Source organism: Nipponia nippon, unplaced genomic scaffold, assembly GCF_047370975.1.
Source record: "Nipponia nippon isolate SJK-2023a ecotype South Korea unplaced genomic scaffold, ASM4737097v1 scaffold_7, whole genome shotgun sequence".
NCBI classification, from domain to species: domain Eukaryota; kingdom Metazoa; phylum Chordata; class Aves; order Pelecaniformes; family Threskiornithidae; genus Nipponia; species Nipponia nippon.
In genome coordinates this window covers 52,281,890-52,300,610 of record NW_028262391.1, presented here as the reverse complement: position 1 = coordinate 52,300,610, position 18,721 = coordinate 52,281,890, and the positions used below count along the sequence as shown (strand labels likewise).

The 18,721-nt window shown below is 65.2% G+C and overlaps 2 protein-coding genes across 7 annotated transcripts in view; one reads left to right on the top strand and one right to left on the bottom strand.

Moving 5' to 3' along the window:
- The first annotated feature begins 520 nt into the window (after positions 1 to 520).
- Positions 521 to 2,647, top strand: CIDEC (cell death inducing DFFA like effector c). The gene is made up of 6 exons (XM_009477493.2): positions 521 to 536; positions 1,192 to 1,267; positions 1,431 to 1,572; positions 1,651 to 1,800; positions 1,950 to 2,134; positions 2,250 to 2,647. Exons 2-6 carry the CDS (start codon positions 1,218 to 1,220, stop codon positions 2,434 to 2,436), a joined length of 714 nt encoding a protein of 237 aa, XP_009475768.2. The 5' UTR covers positions 521 to 536; positions 1,192 to 1,217; the 3' UTR covers positions 2,437 to 2,647.
- Positions 2,648 to 3,616: 969 nt separating this feature from the next.
- The window catches only part of ZFPM1 (zinc finger protein, FOG family member 1), a 34,399-nt gene continuing 19,294 nt past the window's right edge, over positions 3,617 to 18,721 (bottom strand). For 3 of the 6 annotated variants that reach the window (XM_087739446.1, XM_087739445.1, XM_087739443.1), the window contains 7 exons: positions 11,148 to 11,281; positions 8,650 to 8,755; positions 7,641 to 7,853; positions 7,282 to 7,506; positions 6,872 to 6,967; positions 6,576 to 6,725; positions 3,617 to 6,394 (listed from right to left, as the gene is read on the bottom strand). In XM_087739446.1, coding sequence (XP_087595572.1) covers positions 4,170 to 6,394; positions 6,576 to 6,725; positions 6,872 to 6,967; positions 7,282 to 7,506; positions 7,641 to 7,853; positions 8,650 to 8,755; positions 11,148 to 11,281 — 3,149 coding nt within the window. In that variant the 3' untranslated portion in view covers positions 3,617 to 4,169. Of the gene's footprint in view, positions 6,395 to 6,575; positions 6,726 to 6,871; positions 6,968 to 7,281; positions 7,507 to 7,640; positions 7,854 to 8,649; positions 8,756 to 11,147; positions 11,282 to 17,524; positions 18,155 to 18,222; positions 18,527 to 18,721 lie in introns of those variants that run through there. The other 3 variants (XM_087739449.1, XM_087739448.1, XM_087739444.1) reach the window with 3 other exon arrangements.

Here is an 18,721-nt window from a genome sequence, read left to right as displayed (position 1 = left end):
CTGCTTGCTGGGAACACTGGGAGGGGGCTTACTGGGGACATTGGGAGAGGCCTTGCTGGGGGCGCTAGGAGGGGGCTTGCTGCGGGCACTAGGAGAGGGCTTACTGGGGGCACTGGGAGGGGGCTTACTGGGGGCATGGGGAGGGGGCTTGCTGGAGGTACTGGGGACATTGGGAGAGGCCTTGCTGGGGGCACTGGGAGGGGGCTTGCTGGGGGCACTGGGAGAGGGCTTGCAGGGGGCACTGGGAGGGGGCTCGCTGGGGGCACCGGGAGGGGGCTTACTGGGGGCACTGGGAGGATGCTCCCTCGGGGCAGTCCCGGGGATGCTCCTTCATCACCCCACCCCAGCGGTCCAGGCAGCAGTGCCAGGCTGGCCCCGCCTCCTGCACTGGCCCCTCCCCTTGTGCCAGCAGGCCAGGAGGTGATAGGCTCAGGCAGGAGGGGTGGGGCTGGGTGGGCGGAGTCTTTGGGTGACAGGTATATAAGGTGAGGTGGGGGGGGAATGCTCCAGTGCAGAAGAGTTGGTGTCTGCTGGAGGTGAGTGGGCATGGGCTGCAGGATCCCCCCAGTAGGGATGGCCATGGTCATGGTCTGCATGACTCACCCCCCCCCCCAGTAGGGATGGTCATGGTCTACAGGATCCCCCCAGTAGGGATGGTTATGGCTATGGTCATGGTCTGCAGGACCCCCCCGTAGGGATGGTTATGGCTATGGCCATGGTCTGCAGGACCCCCACGTAGGGATGGCCATGGTCTGCAGGACCCCCCCCCCACAGGGATGGCCATGGTCTACAGTACCCCCCCAGCAGGCTCCTGGCTGGAGATATCCCTGGAGCATCAGGGTTGGGGTTGCCACCATGGGTGCCCCTGACTCCCCAAAGCCTTTGTTGCCCCCCACCTGAGGGGCAGGGGCGGGGGTGCAGCCCCGTGCCCGTGCCTCACCTTTGCTCCGGCGCTGACTCAGTGCCCCACGCGCCGCTTTGCGCAAGAGCCGTGCTGGCAGGCAGACTCTGCCCGGGCGGCCGCCGCCAGCCTGCTCCCGGCCAAAGGGCAAGCGTGAGTCCCTGCGTAAAGGCAGCCGTGCCGGGGTGCTGGCTCACCGCTGTGCCGGAGCTGAGGACAGGAGGTGCTGGTGGGAAGGGGGCTCCTGGGGTGGAGAGGAGCTGGACCAGGGCTGAATCCTTCCTCCCCAGAGGGCTGGACCGTGCTCCTTAGGAAGATGGATTACGCCAAGTCCCTCAGCCTGCGCCTGGCTGCTCCCGTCTCCAAGTAAGTGCCGGGGAGCCACTGTCCCTGGGGTGGGGGACACTGGAGCCCTCCCTGCTTCGGCACCTCTCAGCTCCCCGTCGGTGTGCCGCTCCCCACCGCGACCTGGGGGGCTGGCACGGCCCGGGGCTGGCAGTGGGTCTCAGGACACCCCGATCCCCCCCAGATGCGTCTCGGCAAGTGCCTCCATGACCCAGCAGCTGCTGTCGAGCCCAGCCCCGCGACCCCGACCCTACCGCGTCTGCAACTGGGACCGCAGCCTGCGCAAGGGCATCATGGCACAGAGCCTCGCCGAGCTGCTGCGCCAGGTGAGCTGGGGGCTGTCTGCCTGTCTGTCTGCTGGGGGGACTGTCCATCTGCCCCGCTCACCCCCAGCACCCTTGCAGGCTCAGAGCGCCCTGCTCGCCCCAGGGCCCGTCTCACTGGTGCTGGATGAGGATGGCACGGCGGTGGAGACAGAGGCTTTCTTCCGGACGCTGGAGGAGGGCACGGTGCTGATGGCCCTGAGCAAGGGGCAGACCTGGGCTGCCTCCAAGGTGAGTGCACCCCTGGGGGGACGGCAGCCTGGTTTGTCCCGTCTGCATCCCACGCTGGGATCAGTGGGGGAGATGATGCTGGGCTGGGAGGTACCTGGGATGCTGGATGAAGTGGAACTGAGAGGGTGGATAACCCCGGTCTCCCCTAGACGCCTGGCTACCAGCTGAGCCTGTCCAGCAAGCCCCCTCGGAGGATCGATGTCGCCTGCATCACCTTCGACTTCTATAAAACCAACCCGCGGGACCTGGGCTGCCTCAATGTCAAAGCCACGCTCTACGGCACCTACAGCATGTCCTACGACCTGCGCTGCTATGGGGCCAAGCGGCTGATGAAGTGAGTGCTGGGGGGGCCGGAGATGGCTCCGGCAGCGGGGATGGGACCGGCCCCTGCTGCCCATACCCTCTGTGGGGTGCAAGGAGGGATGCTCACCCCTTTCCTCCCTGCCCAGGGAAGCCCTGCGCTGGACGCTCTTCACCATGCAGGCCACTGGCCACGTCCTGCTCGGCACCTCCTGCTACATGCAGCAGCTCCTGGATGCCACGGAGGAGCCGAAAGAGGCAGAGAGCAGCCCGCCGCTGCAGAGCCTCCTGCCCTGCAGCCTCCCACCCGTGCCCCGCAGGAAGATGCTGCAGTGAGGGTCGGGTACCCTGTCCCCTCTCCTCTGTCACCCCCCCCCCATCCCTTGGGGGTCCCAGCACCCCCGCTAGGTCAATGCCCAGGGGGAGGCTGCTGTGACGCCCGGCACAGCCTCTCCTTGCATTGTGCTGGCTGGATGCGGCCAGCTCTTCTCTGCAATATCTGCTACTCTGTAAATATATTTATTTAAGTAAAGCTCTGCTGACTCCAGCTGCATCTCATCTCACTTTTGCTGGGTTTGGGGGGGCTCAGCCACTTGCCCCACTTGGCACGCAGCGGCTGTGCTGGGCGGTGGTGCAAGAGGGTGCAAGGAGGGGACCTGTCGCAAGCGTTCCCCGAGGGAGCTGCTGCCTCCGTCCTCCTCCCCGTCAGCCCAGTGCCCTGGCTGGCACGCAGGGCCTGGCCCCCACCCCCTGGCAGGGGGCCGACACCCCCTCCTGGCACTGCAGGGTGCACCCCTCTTGCCCCGGGGTGGGTGTCTTGGGTCCCTTTGGCAGCCCTGTGCAGGGGGTCCCCGGCCATGCCCCATGGGGACTGCAAGCGCCCTGCAGCTCCAGGGATACCAGACTGGGGAACAAAACGGAGCCTGGGGTGACACTGGGTTATAGCGACCTGGGGGGCACATCCCTCACTGGGAAGAATGGGAGATGGAGAGCCCAGACTGGGTCCCCAAAGTGCAAGCCCTGCTGGGCAAGCTGGGAGGGAGGGAGGGAGGGAGGGGAAGGACCTGCTGCCCACCTGTGCTGTACTGGGAAGCACTGGGGTGAGCTGCAGGGAGGCAAGAGAAGCTGTGCTTAGGGGCATCCCCCCCATGGTGCACTGCAGGGGACACGGGACCTGAGCCACGCTCACCTGGGGACCCTGCCGCAGGGGACTGGGGCTCCAGCCTGGGCACAGCCAACGTGGCAGAGACAGGAGCTGGGCAGCACAGCCCACCTGGGGCTGGGGGGCTTCATTAGCCTGCTAATTAATGAGCCATCAGCCTGCAGCCCAGCCCCATGGCACAAATGTGGGACACCTGGGGGTGCCAGGGACGGCACGGGGACACCGTGCTCTGCCCCACTATTGCGGGCTGTCCCTGCCACCCCATCCCCAGCCTGATGCCCCTGACCCCACGGGGCGGCGGTGGCCATGCCAGCCCCCGCAGCGTCCCCCACCCGCACGCAGGCGGCAGCCCGGTGTTATTAGACATATTTATTTCTGTACACACTTATACACACGGTTCCCAGGGTTGCTTCATCCTCGGCTTCAGTGCTGTCTCCTTTCAGGGTCCGGTCCGTGGCAGGGGGCACACGCACGCTTCTTCAGGTGCCTGGGGCCAAGCCCAGCCATGCTGTGCCCCCTCCCCATCCCTGTAGTGTCTACCTGGGGGCAGAGCCCCCCTGCAGCCCCCTGGCTGGGGCAGGGCCATGCGCCTTCCCCCTGCCTCAGTTTCCCTGCAGCAATGGCCCTGGCTGCGGCAGGGGCTCTGCATGCACCGGGGGGGGCCGGCCCCCCCACCAGCACCGTGTTCCCTGCGCAGGGTCCCCGGCCCAGGACGTGCGGGACCCCCAACCCAGGGTGAAGTTTGGGGATACCGGAGGGACCTCCAGATGCTGAAGCTGCCCCGGCGGAGCCTCCCGGGGCTCCTCCATCACCCCCGCCCCTGCAAGGGGTGTGTCGGCCATCGGTTCCCGGCCCCCCAGCCCCTGCAGCCCCCCCCGAGCGGTGGTGGGGGGCACTGCGGGGGGCTTTACTTGACGTGCTCGGCAGCGTGGGAGGAGCAGTAATACTTCTTGTGGGCAATGAAGGTGGAGAGGCTGCTGAACTTGATGTTGCAGAGGCGACAGTACCTGTGGTTGCCGTTGGGCACGGGGCCGGGCACAGCCTTGGCCGGGGGGGTCTGCACCCCCCTGTCCGTGTAGGCGGGGGGCGTGGGGGGCTTGCGGGCAGCTTCCCGCAGTCCCTCGGGGGCTCCGGGTGAAGCGGGGGGCCGGGGCGAGGCAGGGGGCCGGGGGCTGCCACCGCCATCCCGACCCTCCTTGCCGTTGAAGCTGTCCCGGCGGAGGCGGGGGGCAGGCGGACGCGGGGGCGACGCTGCGGGCAGCGGGGGCTCGGGCGTCCTGCCGGCACCGGGCACTGGGGTGTCGGGGAGCCCCTGCCCGGCCACCGCCGGCTTGGCCACGAAGAGCCCGTGGGCGTTACGGAAGTGCTCGAGGAGGTCGCCCTTGACGGCTCCATTGAGGGGACAGTAGGGACAGGCGGAGAGGGGTCCCTTTGCCCCCGGGGGTGGCAGGGGACCCTTGGGGTGACGCTGCAGCGAGTCCGCCCCGGATGCACCAGGGTAGGGGATGCCGGGGCTCCCCGCTGGAGCCGCCCTCACCCGCACGCCTTCGGGGTCCCCCTCGCCGGGGCTGCTGGGGCTGCGGCGACCCTTGAGGGGGGCAGGCATGGACCCCTTCATCTTCTGGAGGTGCTCGAGGGTGCGGGGCTGCAGCGGGGTGGCCGGGCACTGGTACTTCTTGTGGGCCAGGTAGCTGTCGAGGCTGTTGAAGCTGATGCGGCAGGCGGTGCATTCGTGGTAGTCGGCCAAGGGTAGCAGCGGTGCCGGTGTCGGTTCGCCCTGCCGCCGCGGCTTCTTGCTCAGGTCGATGGGACCGTCGGCATCCGGGCTGGAGCGGGGCGAGGGGGCAGCCCCTGGAGGGTCGGGGGCCGGCGGCGGCTCGGGGGCCGGTGGGGGTTCGGCGGGACGGTGAGCGGCCCCGTGGATCTCGTAGAGCTTGCGGCGTTTGCGGGTGCGGAGGGGCTGGGGCAGGAAGGGGACTTTGGGGACGCTGGGGCGGCGGAGGGGGGGGTCATGGCGGGAGGCGCAGTAGAAACGCTTGTGCACCACGTAGGTCTCGTGGCGGCTGAAGCGGATGTTGCATGCCTCGCACAGCGTCTTGCTGGGGTCCTCGTCCCCCTCGTCCCCCGCCGAGCTGCCGGGGCTGTGGCTGTCCTCGCTGCACCGCCCTGACCCCCCCTCCGCCTCGGGGGACCCCGCTTTGCCACCCCCCTCCTCCGCCTTCACCTCCGGTGGGGCGGCTGGTGGTGTGGCATCCCGGCCGGCGTCCCCGTCCCCCGCCGGTGTCCCTTGCCCGTCACCCACCAGGGGGGACAGCAGCGTCCCTGGGGCAGGAGCACCCTTGGGTGCCCCAGGGGGGGCTTTGAGCTTGCGCGCCCCGGGGGGGCTGTCCTCGGCGAGGTGCCGGCTGGAGCAGTAGAGGCGCTTGTGCACGTAGTAGTTGTTGATGTTGTTGAAGGTGATCTCGCACTCAAAGCACGTGGCACCCTTGGGCACCGGCGTGCCGGCATAGATGGCGGGCGGCACCGTGCCGCCATGGCCCTGCTTCAGCCGGCTGTGCACCAGCTCCGACATCTTCGCCAGGATTTCCGATGCCTGTGGCACCACCGCGGCTTCATGGCCGAACACGTACTGGGGTAGGAAGACGGTGCCACCGGCCGTGCCCGTCCCTGGCTCGCTGGGCACTGGGCTGGAGCCCGGCGTGGGGCTGGCGAGCTCCGACTTGACCTTTGCCGAGGGGAGGCTGCGGGGCGACGAGGTCCGGGAGCAGGCATCAGGGCTGCCGTCACGCTCCCCAGGGCTGCTGCTTTTCGGTGCCTCCGCCTCACTTGCCGGGCTGCCTGTGGGCTCCTCCTTGATGCGGACGGCCTCACCGGAGGAGGAGGAGGAAGAAGAGGAGGAGGAGGATGATGGACCTTCCCCGTTCTGCGGCTGGGCTGGTGGCGAGAGCTTGCCGGCCCTGGCATCAGGGGGTGAGGCGGGTGGTGCCGGCGGGGGCACGGCGTCGGGGCCGGGCGGTGGGGCGGGCAGGGGGCCGTGCAGCACCACGTGCTGCGGCAGTGCCGGCAGCCCCTCGGGCAGGAACGCTGGCAGGCTGCACTTCCGCAGGGACGCGTTGTTCGTCTGGCTCAGCCCTGCCGAGGGGAGAGAGGCACCGGCGTTACCCGACATCCCTGGCACAGCGATGCTCGCCCTGTTCCCTGCTTCCCTCCCCGCGGCCAGAGCCGTTTGGGGCCACAGCCCTCCGTGGCAATGCCAGGCTCTGCGCAGGACGCTGGCACGTGTCCCCCCAAAGCCGCAGCCCGCGGTACCCACCGGGGGCGAGGGGTTTGGCAGCAGGCAGGGCTGGCCCCGGTGAATACACCTCTCCCTTGGAGCCTGGCTGGCAGATCATGTGGTTGGTGACCAGGTGGCTGTAGAGGATGTCCCTCGTGGTGGAGATGAAGCCGCAGCTGTGGCAAACGCCTGCGGGGAACACGGCGCGGGGCTGAGCGGGCAGGATGGCACCCGGCAGGGCAGGGGGAGACCCGTGGGGAGCAGGTCCCTGTCCCCAGGCTGTGCTGGAGGGGACGGGGGTGTCCCCGTGGGGACACGGGGCAGCGCTCGCTCACCGTTCAGGGTGTCCGTGTGCACCTTCAGGTGACGCTCGCAGTTGGCTTTCGTGGTGAAGGCGGACAGGCAGATCAGGCAGACGAACGGCCGCTCTCCTGCAGGACAGACAGGTGGATGCCTCAGCGCCGAGGGAAGGGGGATGGGGACGGGGGGAACACCCCATGGGGCCAGCTGTGCCAGCCAGGAGGGCGCCGGCTGTGGGAAGCAGGATGCTTCCAACTTTACAGGGCTGAGATGGGGAAAGACCTACAAGCGAGCAGCCCCAAACCAGTAACCCAGCTGGGGGAGAACCTCATTTAACTGGTCCCCGTGCTCCAGCCCCGCAGCCTCCCTGCCCCTCCACCCCACCGAGTCCTTGCATGTGGCTGGGTGGCCCCAGGCTGCAGCAGTGTGCCGTGCCGTGCCGTACCGCTGTGGCTCCGCATGTGGATCTCCAGGGAGCTCGCGCTGGGGCAGCTCTTCTTGCACTGGGGGAAGGGGCAGACGCGCTCGTTGGGGTAGGTCTCCTTGGGCTTCTCCTCCAGGGCGGGCGAGCCGGCGCTCTGCCGGCTGGCGCAGTAGTACATCAGGTGGGCTTGCAGGTTGCGCTCGCTGCGGTACCAGATCCCGCAGTCCTTGCATGGGAAGACGTCCTCTGTGGAGGGGAAGGGACAAGGAAGGGATGTACATCACTCGTGTGATGGGCTGGGGAACGCCGGCATGGTCCCGGCCCCGCGGGCTGTGCCGTGTCCCCCCACCCCGCCACGCTCTCCGTCCCCGGGGACTCACTGTTAACCACGGCGGTGGCCAGGATGGCGGCCATGCCGGCTTGCTGCGGCAGCAGCTGGATGTCGGAGTGCAGCGCGGCCGGGTATGGTGAGTCGCCGGGCTCCACTTTCACCGCGTGGTGGTTGGGGATGGCCGGCGGCTCCGCCACCACGAAGGCACACACGGCCTCGTCCTCCCGCAGGGCGCGCGTCGTCCGGCACCACAGGGCTTCGTCTGGTGGGGTGCAGAGGGGGTGCAGCGGTCAGCATGGGCCCCCCCAGGCCCCAACCCTGCTGCTGTGGCTCTGGGCCTCTGTCCCCTCTGCCCCTGTCCCCGCTGCCCCAGCAGCACCCAGGGCTTCCTCCTGGCCATGGCTGAGCCCCGGCCTGCCTGGAGATGGCGGTGTCTGCCTGCGCCTGAGCCCTGCCTGCCACGGCCCTGCCTGCCAGCAGGCTCCCGCTCACTGGTCTTGCACCAATGCTTGCACCCATGCTTGCACTAACGCTTGCATGGATTCTTGCACCGATGCTTGCACTGAGTCTTACACCACTGCATGCAGTAATGCTTCCACCAATGCTTGTGCTGAGTCGTGCATCAACGCTTGCACCACCACTTGCACCAATGCATGCAATAATGCTTGCACTGTCTTGCAGTCATGCACCAATGCTTGTGCCAAATCTTGCACCAACACTTGCACCAATGCACGCAGTAATGCTTGCACTGTCTTGCACCGAGTCTTGCACCAATGCTTGCAGTGACGCTCGCACTGAGTCTTATATCAATACGTGCAGTAATGCTGCATTGAATCTTGCACCAATGCTTACACTGAGTCTTGCCCCAGCTGGATGCAGCAACGCTTGCACTAACACTTGCAGCAATATCTGCACCACCCACTGCATGCTGGGACCCTCCCCATATTCCCCGGCAGCCAGACAGCTGGGATGGATGGGGGACAGGGACCCATCCCTCCACGGCAGCACCCCAAGACCCCCCCGCCCTGGGCACGGGGACGCGCGGCACCGGTACCAACCTTTCCGGTAGATCACGGCGTTGGCATCGGGCTCTCCGGGCACGAGGGGCAGCCGGGACAGCCAGCAGCTCTCGTCCCCCAGCACCAGTGTCACGGGTGGGCTCTGCTGAAGGCAGGGAGAGGCGGGTGAGCACCACTCCCCAAAACGGGCTGGGGTCAGGGTGGGGGGCTGGCCATGGGGGGCCGCGGCGCTCCCCCCTCAGCCCATGCCCAGCTCTGCCTTCCCGCATCTCTAATGAATATTAATGAGCAGAAAGGGGGGGGAAATTAATCTGCTTGATCCTCCGATGGCTGCCGCGGTAACGATATGAAATCTAATTATTCGTCCCAATATTTCTAAACCCTCCAACTCAGCCTGACAGTCGCAGCCGGTTGAGGCCTTATCACCGCCAGGAGCTGAGTGCCGGCAGCGTGATAAACCCCACGCGCACGCGCTTGCGCACGCGCTTGCACACGCGCTTGCACACGCGCGTGCACGCCCCGCGGGTGCACACACAGCACCCGCACGCTGCTGCTGCTGCGGGAACCTGCCTTCCCCTGCAGAGAGCGGGTGGGAAATGGGGCTGGGGGCTTAGGGACACCCCTGCACAGGACACGGGGACGGGTGCTGCTGGTGGCCCACAGGCTGAGCTCCCTTGGGGACCGCGGTGGCCCCTCCGTGGCCTGTGCGGGGCTGGGAGGGAGAGGAGGGTCTCTGCAGAGCTTTTGCAGATTTGCTCCATGCATGGGGGGACATGTGGGTGCCCCCCAACAGAGGGAGGCCCCTGCGGTGCCCAGAAGCCCTGCAGCACCCCAGGGCGCCCGCCCCCGCTCCCCTCAGCGGCCCCAGCCGCCGTGGCGAGCCCTTCCTTGTTCTCCCTGGAACAAAGAGGTCAGTGTCTCTGCTCTGCACCAGCCCGATAACCATCGGAAACCCTATCTGCCTCGCATCCGCCGGGATGGCGTTATCGGGGCAGCGTTATCGGGGCGGCCCTGCGCCCTTGCTGTCCCCCCCTCTGCTGTGGGCATCACCCCGGGGCTGGGCGGCTTCTGGGGGATGTGGGGCAGGGATGGAGTGGGGGGACAGCCACAGGGCGAGCCAGCACGCGGGGCTCCGTGGTCCCTTGGCACCCCTGGGCTGGTGCTGCCGGCAGGTTTGCACACCCTCCGGAGCAAGGCTGTTTTGGGGGAGCCCTGTGGGACCAGCTGGGGGGGCAGGCAGGCATCTTCCTCCTCCTTCTCCTCCTCCTCCTTCTCCTCCTCCTCCTTCTCCTCCTCCTCCTCCTCCTCCTCCTCCATCAGTGCAGCAATGGGCACGCACGGTGCTCCATGCCACAGAGGCATTAAAGCCACCCAGTGTTGCCATTTCCCACTAAAACCCCAGGATGGGATAATCTCCCACATGGCGAGGAAGAGCAGAGCCGGGCAGGATTTGGGGGAGACCCTCTACGCCACCACCCCCCCGCCGCCAGCAACAAAGACGAAGGGACCCGAGGGCGACAGCCCGTATCAGGGATGGGGCTGCGATTCCTTCCTCGCTTCCCCGAGCAGAGATAGGGAGGGAGGCGAGCAGTGGAGGAGAGCAGGGCTGGGAATCATCAGCCGGGCTCGATAAGGGAGCTGCTGAAATGGGAGCAAAAATATTTAGACAATAAATGAAGTATCAGAAAAAAGCTGCGCATATCTTTAAGAAATCAATCATCCTGTACCGGGTGTCTGGACACACGGCGCCAACCGGGAGATAGGGAGCCAAACTGGGCAGATAAGGGTTAATCAAGGATTTAATTCGGCAAAGATAAACGGGCCTGAGCTAAAAAAAAAAAAAAAAAAAGAAAAAAAAAGAAAAAAGAGCGAGGGAGAGAGGAGGAGGAGGAGGTGAGGATGGAGCCTGGGTGAGATTCTCTGGCCTTGAAGACCCTGGGCTGGAGCTGCCGGCGTGCGGCTCCCGGGGGATGCAGGGGGAAGGATGCGGCTGGGATGCGAGGATCCAGCACCTACAACACCCCCATGTGCACCCCCCGCCATATGCACCCCCAGGCACAACCCCCAGTGCTTGCCCCGGTGCAGCGTGCGGCCGACGGTGGCCAACGGCATCCTCCTGCCACCGAGAGCCATCAGCCCCGGTGCCCCGTGCTGCGTCTTCTCCTGCCCCTTCACCATGGGCTGCAGAGCCCTGGTGCTTTCCAGGCACAACCGGAGTCCCCTGGGAGCAAATTTGGGGTGGGAAACCCAGATCCCATCTCCTCTGTGAGGACACCCGTGCCAGCGAGCAGCCTGTTTGCCTGCAGCCATGTGCAGCAGGGGACAGGAGGGGACAGCCAGCCTCCTGTCCCCCTGCAATGCTCTGATATTGGGGCGGTGGGAAACCTCCTGGGCACCCAAACTGAGAGATTCCAAGGGCATCGGGAGCTCAGGCAGGGAAAATCCTTCCCAAACCTACTCCTCTCCCCAAACAACTCGTTTCCTCGGGCCTTTCCCTGCCACTGTCCCCGGCAGCTCGCGGCAGCATTGCTCCTTACCGTCTCACCGTGTCCCGGTGATGCTGGCTCGCTGTGGATGCTGCCCTGGAAGGGTCCCCAGGAGAAGCCCTCGGGGAGGCTCCTGCGGGTTCGCACCTGCCTCTCCCCGTCCTGCATGGCCAGATCCAGCTCATCTGTGGGGAGACAGGGACAGCATCAGCGCCATCAGCCGGACCCCTGGCCCGCGGCAGCCCCAGGTCCCCAGGGACGTGGGCACCCAGTTGGAGCCGAGAGCTGCTGGTGGGTGCCCCAGGGCTGCGGTGGGTGGGTGGGATCCAGCCACTCGCCGCAGGGTCCGGGCACGGCATGGGGGGTCCGGGCACGGCACGGCGGTGGAGCGGAAGGAGCATTTCCCATCCCCGCACCCAAAGTCGCAGCAGCTTCAGGGCTTAATGGCTTTGATTATCTGATAAGCCTCTGGTTTAATGGGTTAGATAACATGTTAATACGCTATGAAGGCTGCTCTAAAATGTTTTAACTGTGCCTTTGTCTTTCGGAGCGCAGATAAGATGGCAGGTAACCAATATGCAGATGGATGTGCGCTGGCTGCCCCTCGGCCGTGTGGCGGGAAGGGGCCGGACGGTGCACCCCAAAAAACAAGATGTTCCTCGAAGATGGCAAGCAACCCACTGGACCACCGGTGGGGCAGGGTGCCCAGGGCACCCAGTTGTGTCCGGGAGGGCACCCTGGGATGCTCCAGGGCAGTGGTGGGGTCTCCCCCGTGGGACCCTGCCATTGGAAACAGCCTCCCTAAAGCCATGTGCCCGGAGCCCCGTCCTTCGAGGGCGTCATGGCAGATGCAGCTGGTGTCTGGGTCCCGTGCGTGGGGAGGAGGCTGCGCTCGTTTGAAGGCAAAATTGCTTTCAGAGCTGGAAGCGTGGGGAGGATAAAGCGATCCCATGGCTGCGGAGATTGAAATCTGATGTGTTTATTAGCCGGGCTGACATCTGGATCCTCTCGGCGCTGGGGTGAGTTAAGGTGAGCAACTGGAAGCGCTGGGTGGTGAGTGCGGGTTGGCGGCACTCGCGATCGCCCGGGTCCCACCATCACCCACGGGTCCCCTCTGTCCTCCGAGGAAGCCTTGTGCCGCTGGGGACGTGACTCTGAGCGTGTCCCAGGGGAGCAGCCAGTGCCCCTCGGCAAAACCCGCCGCCCACCGGGAGATGGGCTGGAGAAAAGGTGTCGAAGGTCCCCAAGGTCTTCGGGGTCACCAGGCTGGTCCCTGTGCTTAGGCACGTGCCACCCTCCATCCCCGTGCCAGCATCTCCCCAAACGGAGAGATGCGCTCTGCCCACAGCTCCTCTGCCCTGCCAGGGTGCAGGCAGGGCTGCCTGCCTTCCCCTTCCCGCGGCACCTCCTGCCCACAGCGCCTCGCTGCCTTTGACCTGAGAGCTCTCGGCACTGGCGTGGAGCCGGCATGCTCAGAAAGCTGCCCCGGCCGTGGGGATCCTGGCTCCGTTTCTAGCTGGGATTTCATCCCCAGCGAAGTGGTTTTGGGAGTGAGCACGGCGCTGGCTCTGCCTGCCCTGCGTCCCCAGCATCCCCCTGCCCGTGCCCCCACCAGCTCCATCTTGGGATAGGGAGGAGGAGGAGGGCAGAGGGATTTAGGAGCCCATGGGATTTGGGAGCTCCTTTGAGGAGCCCATGGGATTTATTCCCTGGCATGAACTGACCCTGAGGAGGGGCAGCAGCAGCCCCTTGCCCAGCTGGTCCCTCCCGTGAAGGCAGGGAGCAGATCCACCAGGCAGGATGTGGCCATCACCAGGGCCTCAGGGCTGAGCGAGGCAGTCAGACCCTTGCACGGTGCACATTGCTCCATGTTTCCAACACCCGGTTCCCGTCTGACTCCCGATGTGCTGCCAGGGTGCTGGGCTCCCTCCAGCCCCTCCATTGTGGTCCCAGCATCCCCAGGCCACCGGTCTTCACCCCCGGCTCCAAGGAGGGGACAGCAAACCCCCAAATCGCCAGGAGAGCCCCAATGGTGGTGGCTCCCTTCTGGCTTTGCCACCCTGTATACCCTGGCAGCTTTCGGGGAACAGAGCCCAACTGCCATCTCCCCCGCTCTGTGCCCCCCCTTTTTTGCCCCCCCTTTCCCCCGTCTCACTGGTAATCAGCGGCGTTTGGGTCAGGAGACCATGTCTCCGAGATAAGAGCGTTTGCCTGACACTTCCCATGTCAGAGCACTTCATCTTCTGTGTATCAATCCCCAGCAGAGAAAACACGCAGGCGCTGATAAAGAGAAAACCGTTCCAGACAGGGGGACAAAAATAGTGTTGCTGGAGCCGGCCCCGCTCCCCGCCAGCGCCCAGTGGTCACGGCACCGGCCGGTGGCCCGACCCACCAGTGTCACCCTGAAAACAGGGCGGTGGTGAACCCTGGCCAGCGGCGCTGAGTGGTTCTCCGTCTGGACAGGTGTCCCTGTGCCTGGCCGGGGATGCTGCCGGAGCCCCTGCGGTGCCTGGCTGCACTCACATTGACACAGCCCGAAACAAGAGGAGGAAAAAAGTGACTGCCAAATTAAACACGCGGCATTGCCGCACTTCTTCCCTGGCACGGGGGAAATGATGCCGAGCTGGGATGGGGCAAACTGGGAGACGCCGCGTGTTCACATTGTCCGCACTTTGGGAACAAAGCCTGAAGTGAGTGAGCAAGCCGTGTCCCCATGCGGGGACAACCATGCAGCGGGCCGTGAGCCCTGTCCCCGTGCTTTGACGGTGCCGGATTCGGCCGCATCGCCCTGCCTGCAACCTGGGGAGGTTGGGAAGAGCTGGTGCCAGCCCGTGGGGTGCCCCGGGTGACCCCCAGCAGCCTCCCCGGTGAGGAGCAAAGTCCGTGGGCGCGGGACCCCCCCGGCAGGTGAACACCACCCCGGGTATCTCATCTGGCCATCGGTCCCCGGCCGTTATCGCAGGAGGGTTTATCTCCCAGATCATTAACCAAATTGGGGAGGGACCCGGCTGTTTGCTTTGGGTCGCAAAGAAAAGCGGCAGAAAGGAAGGAAAGCGGGGGAAAAAGCTGCCGGCAAGCTGGGTGCACCTGCGTGGTGTGGCATGGACCCCGGTGCTCTGCCCGTTGCCAAAACACGGGGCGCTGGGGCTGCTCCCTGCCCCCCGGGGCCGACAGCGCCTGCTTGCCTGAGCTGCACCTCAGCTTATCTCCTCATCGAGAGATTTCAAAGAAATAGGCTGAGCTGTGCCGGAGAGCAAAGATTAATCCTGTCATCACACCACGGCCACGCATCGGGCGATCGATGGCTGAGAAGGCACGGCTGGCACCCGAGTCCCCAGGGACCTGGGGGTCCTGGGTGGGCACGCAGGGAGGGATGAAGCCTGCGGGGTTGCATGGTGCTGCTGAGGCATCACCGTGCAACACAGCTGCATCTTCCTCCGGCACGGGGTGAACGCAGGAGCAGGGTGTGATGAAGATGAACTTCTGCAAGAGCCCATCTGCCAGGCGACCCACAGCATCCTTATGGCCGGGGAAATAAACAGCACCGCTGGGCGAGGAGGCACCGCCGGGAGTGGCACCGAGCCGGGCCAGCTCCTGCGGCTGCCTGCGTTTGCTCCTGGGTGCTCCGGAGGTGCAGCCACATCCATGCACCCACATTTGCTTTCCCTGCGGGAGCGAGCAGGAGGAAAGGGCCGAGGGTGCCCAGCTGGCCCCGGGCAAGCCCACCCATCCCGTTCCAAGCGGCTCCTGCATCCCTCAATCCCAACCGTATCCGCACGACTATAATCGAATCCAAATGAACCGGCTCTGCCCCTCAGCGGGGATCCGGGCTTGGAGGTCCCCGGAGTGTTTGCAGCTGCCTGGATACTATCTGGATAAATACTGCTATCGGGGTGTCACGGGACCGCGTCCCAGCATCAGCTGCACCGTGCCGCTCCTATTAATACAGCGCTTTGTGACCGGCCCTGGGGGGGCACAACACCGCATATGGCCCCCGAACGAGTCCAGTGATGCAGAGCCTGGGGGAATGGGGATGAACTGGTGGTCCCTACTCCCATCCCAGCATGTGCGGGATGTCGCCACGGCATGGGAACCCCCCAAGGGGGAGGGAGGATGGATCCATCCATCCATCCATCATCCATCGGTACCCAAGCTCCCGTGGCTCTCCCGCTCCCACCTGGGGAAAGCCGAGCGGGAGAAGCCCCGGTTCCCCCGGCAGCCCCGGCCCAGCCCCGCTGCGCGCCCCAGCTGCTGTTTTTAGAAGCGGTGAGCGCACGGCGGAAGGAATAAATCCTGACAACTCAACTAGCGAAATGATGTGATGGCACCGCTCCGATAAGATGGAAGGAGGCGATTGGGAAGAGTCTTAAGCTGTGAACACGCAGCATCTCCACTCTTCACCTCCGCTCACAAAGGGAAATCTCTCCAAAGGGGCTAAGGAGATTATCCCGGCTTTGCCGTCCCGGGTGCTCGAGTAATCAGGGCAGCCTTGGGGACGACAAAGGAGTGAGGAGGGTTTAAATTCGAGCCTTGCTGGGCTGCGCCTGCTTGGGCTCAACCTAGGGTTGCTCTGGTCGAGCTGCCGTGGACTGAGGAGGGACGGTTGCGGGAGAGCTCGGCTGCTGCCAGCTTTGCCCCCCCAGCTTTGGGGTGCAGGGGGGGCACCCCACTGCCCTGGGGGGGCGGGAACCAAGGGGAGGTTTCTGCCTTTATCGCTCCTGCCCATCGCTTGCAATGTATTGATTTTTTTTTTTTTTTTTTGACAGAGTACAAAAGCAAATCTTTATCGGGCTGAACCCTGCCCCCGGTTAATGGAGGAGCTGGGACCTACCCCGGAGAGCAGAGCGGGCACCTCCCGGCACCCGGGGGGGCCGGGGAGGGGGCGAGGGGTGAGCGGAGGGGGCGATGGCACCTGGGAGGTGCTGCACCCCAGAAGGGCCGGGCACCCCGCTCACCAGCTGTGGTGCACAGCTGGCAGGCAGCGGCAGCGGGGCGGGCACCGGCCGTGCCACGCGTCGCCCGGGGATCACCCTTCCCTCGTGCCCCACGGAAGCCGGGCTGCCCTGCCCCAGCAGGATGCCTCCCGATAAGCCTCCACGGGACGTTTGCGTTTGGGGCGTTGCTGTGGCCTGCCGGGATGTGGCCCTGGGGGGGTCCTCGTCCCCAGGAGGTCCCCATCCCAAGGGGGTCTCCATCCTGGGAAATAAATGGGAGCTGTGCCCGTGGGGAGGGGGACAGGAATAAACACCAGGAATAACATCAGAAAGCGCTCAGGGAGGATGGGAAGGAGGAAAAATTCCCGGCTCCGCTGGGGCTGCCAGGGGTGGTTGGACCCCTGTGCCAAGGACCCCCCCGTCCCTGCTCCGTGCCCGCTCGTGGGGCTGCTGGGACCCCCCGGCTATGCCCAGGCGGGTGCCAGGCAGCGGGCAGGGGTGCACTGGGGGGGCAGGAAGCCGGTGGAGGGAGGAAGGGGAGCGAAGGGGCCCCGGAGCCGATGCAGAGGGCAGATATCCCCTCCGGAAAGGGGAGGGGACCGCCTGGGGGGGGCACTGTCACCCCATCAGGCAGGGCCTGCCTGTGCCGGGGGGGGGGGGGGAGGACCCCCGGGGGGCAGCACCCAAATGGAGGAGGGGGGTGGGAGCTCGGCTTTGCACCAAGCCCAAAACCCACCCAGTCGTCAGATCCAGCCCAGGGCAGAGCGGCAAGGCGGCAGTGATTGACAGCTGTCAGTCACCGTGAGCCAGGCAGCATCGCTCTCAGGACTCTCACCCCAAGTACGCAAGACGTTTTTCTCCTTCCCAAGGGAAAATGGAGGGGACAATGGGGACAGAGAGGGGGATGCTGCCTGCACGTCTCAACAGCCCCTGGCGCTGCCCGACAGGGGTGTCCCTCCACTCCAGCAGTGTCCCCAAACTGGCCCGAGCCTCCCTCCACACTGGCAGCGTCCTCAAACTGGTCTGAGCATCCCTCTACCCCAGCAGCGTCCCCAAACTGGTCAGAGCATCCTCCCACTCCTCAGCAATGTCTGCAAACCAGTCTGAGAATCCCTTCACCCCATCAACGTCCCCAAAATTGTCCTGAGCACCCCTCCACCCTGCAGCGTCCCCAGTCAGAGGCTGAACTGAGGGCAGGGACCTGCAGGCACAGACCCCAGCAGGGACAGGGTCCCCTTCGGGGTCCCCTTCGATCCATCCCCAGCCTGATGCCAAACAACCCGTGCCCGTCCGGCACGGGGCTTTGCCAGACAGAAGCCAGGCGGGGGGGGTTCAGGATCCTGGGGAACCCCCCGACTCAGGGGGCTGCTGCCCCTGAACCCCAACTTCTCCCCATCCCCCAGCAATCTAACACAAACACAACTATCTACCGCTCAGCCCGGCTCCCAGCGATAAAAAGAAATAGCTGGAATAATTTTTCCCACCCACACATACCAGGGCGGAGGGGAAGGGGGAGCGATGGGGCAGATGCGGCGCGGTGCCGGCCATCCGGACGAGCCATCCCTCCTCGCCGTGCCCTGCTCGCCCCGATAATAAACCTTGAGGTTTGCAGACAAACTCCGGGCAGCCGGAGATTATTCAGGCAGGAGTCGCGGCACAGATAAACACAACCGAAGGCGAGCGGGAGGCGAAGGGGAAGGGGGAGGCGGCGGCGGCGGGGGGGAAAGGAAAAAAGAAAAAGTTTGCAGTTTTAATTAGATGCACCAAAAAAATAAGAAAGTTGCTCTGTCCCATCCCGATACCCTGCATGCAGGACTGGTGGTGAGGATGGATTTGGGGTTCACGGCCGGTCCTGGGAGAGGTGGACCTGTGCCATGTTCTGTAATTACCTCAGAGCCATCGTTACTGCCCCAGAGCAATTAAATAAACCCCCAACAGACGAGCCACCAGCGAGGGGGCTGGGGGCTCAGCGAGGTGGAAATCTTGGTGGGGACCCAAATAGCAAAGCTGATGCAGGAAAGGGGGTGAGGGACCCCTGGGAATGACCGCTGCTCTTTTGGGCAGGGTGGTGGGACACGGCCGGGGGGACAAGGCAAAAGCCACCCCGGGTTTGGCCCCGTCCGCTCCATCCCTTCCCTGTTGGTGGCCCACGGGTGTCCCCACAGAGACAATGGCAAAAAGCTTCATCCCACCTTGCAGAAAGGCAAGTGCTGGCCGGGCTTCCCAGGGGCTGCAGCCTCCCAGCAGCTCCTGGTGGGGATTCTCCAGTGTCTCGTAATGTGGTTGAGCAGCCTGTCCCTCAGCGGGGCTCTGCTCTCCTCCATTCCTCTGTCCCAACACCACGTTTGTGAAATTTGTTGGAGCTTTTCACCTTATCCCTCTGGGAAAATTGGCTGGACTTGGTGAGGTTGGCTGGGCAGCGATGGGGCGGGAGGGGACAGCCCCGGGAGGGGAGCTGGAGGCAGCGGGTGCTCCCGAAAGTCTCCACTACCGGCCCTGCTCCAAAGCAAACAAAAACAAGTGGGAAAGATGGAAACCTGGGGCACGGCAGAGAGCTGCTGGCGGGTCCGCGGGGAAGGGTCTGGGGGAATTTGGGGTGGTTTGGGAGAATTTGGGGAGGATGCGCATCCCCTCTCCCGACCCACCAGAGGATGAAGTGGCTGGCATGAAGAGGCACAAAGCATGGCCACA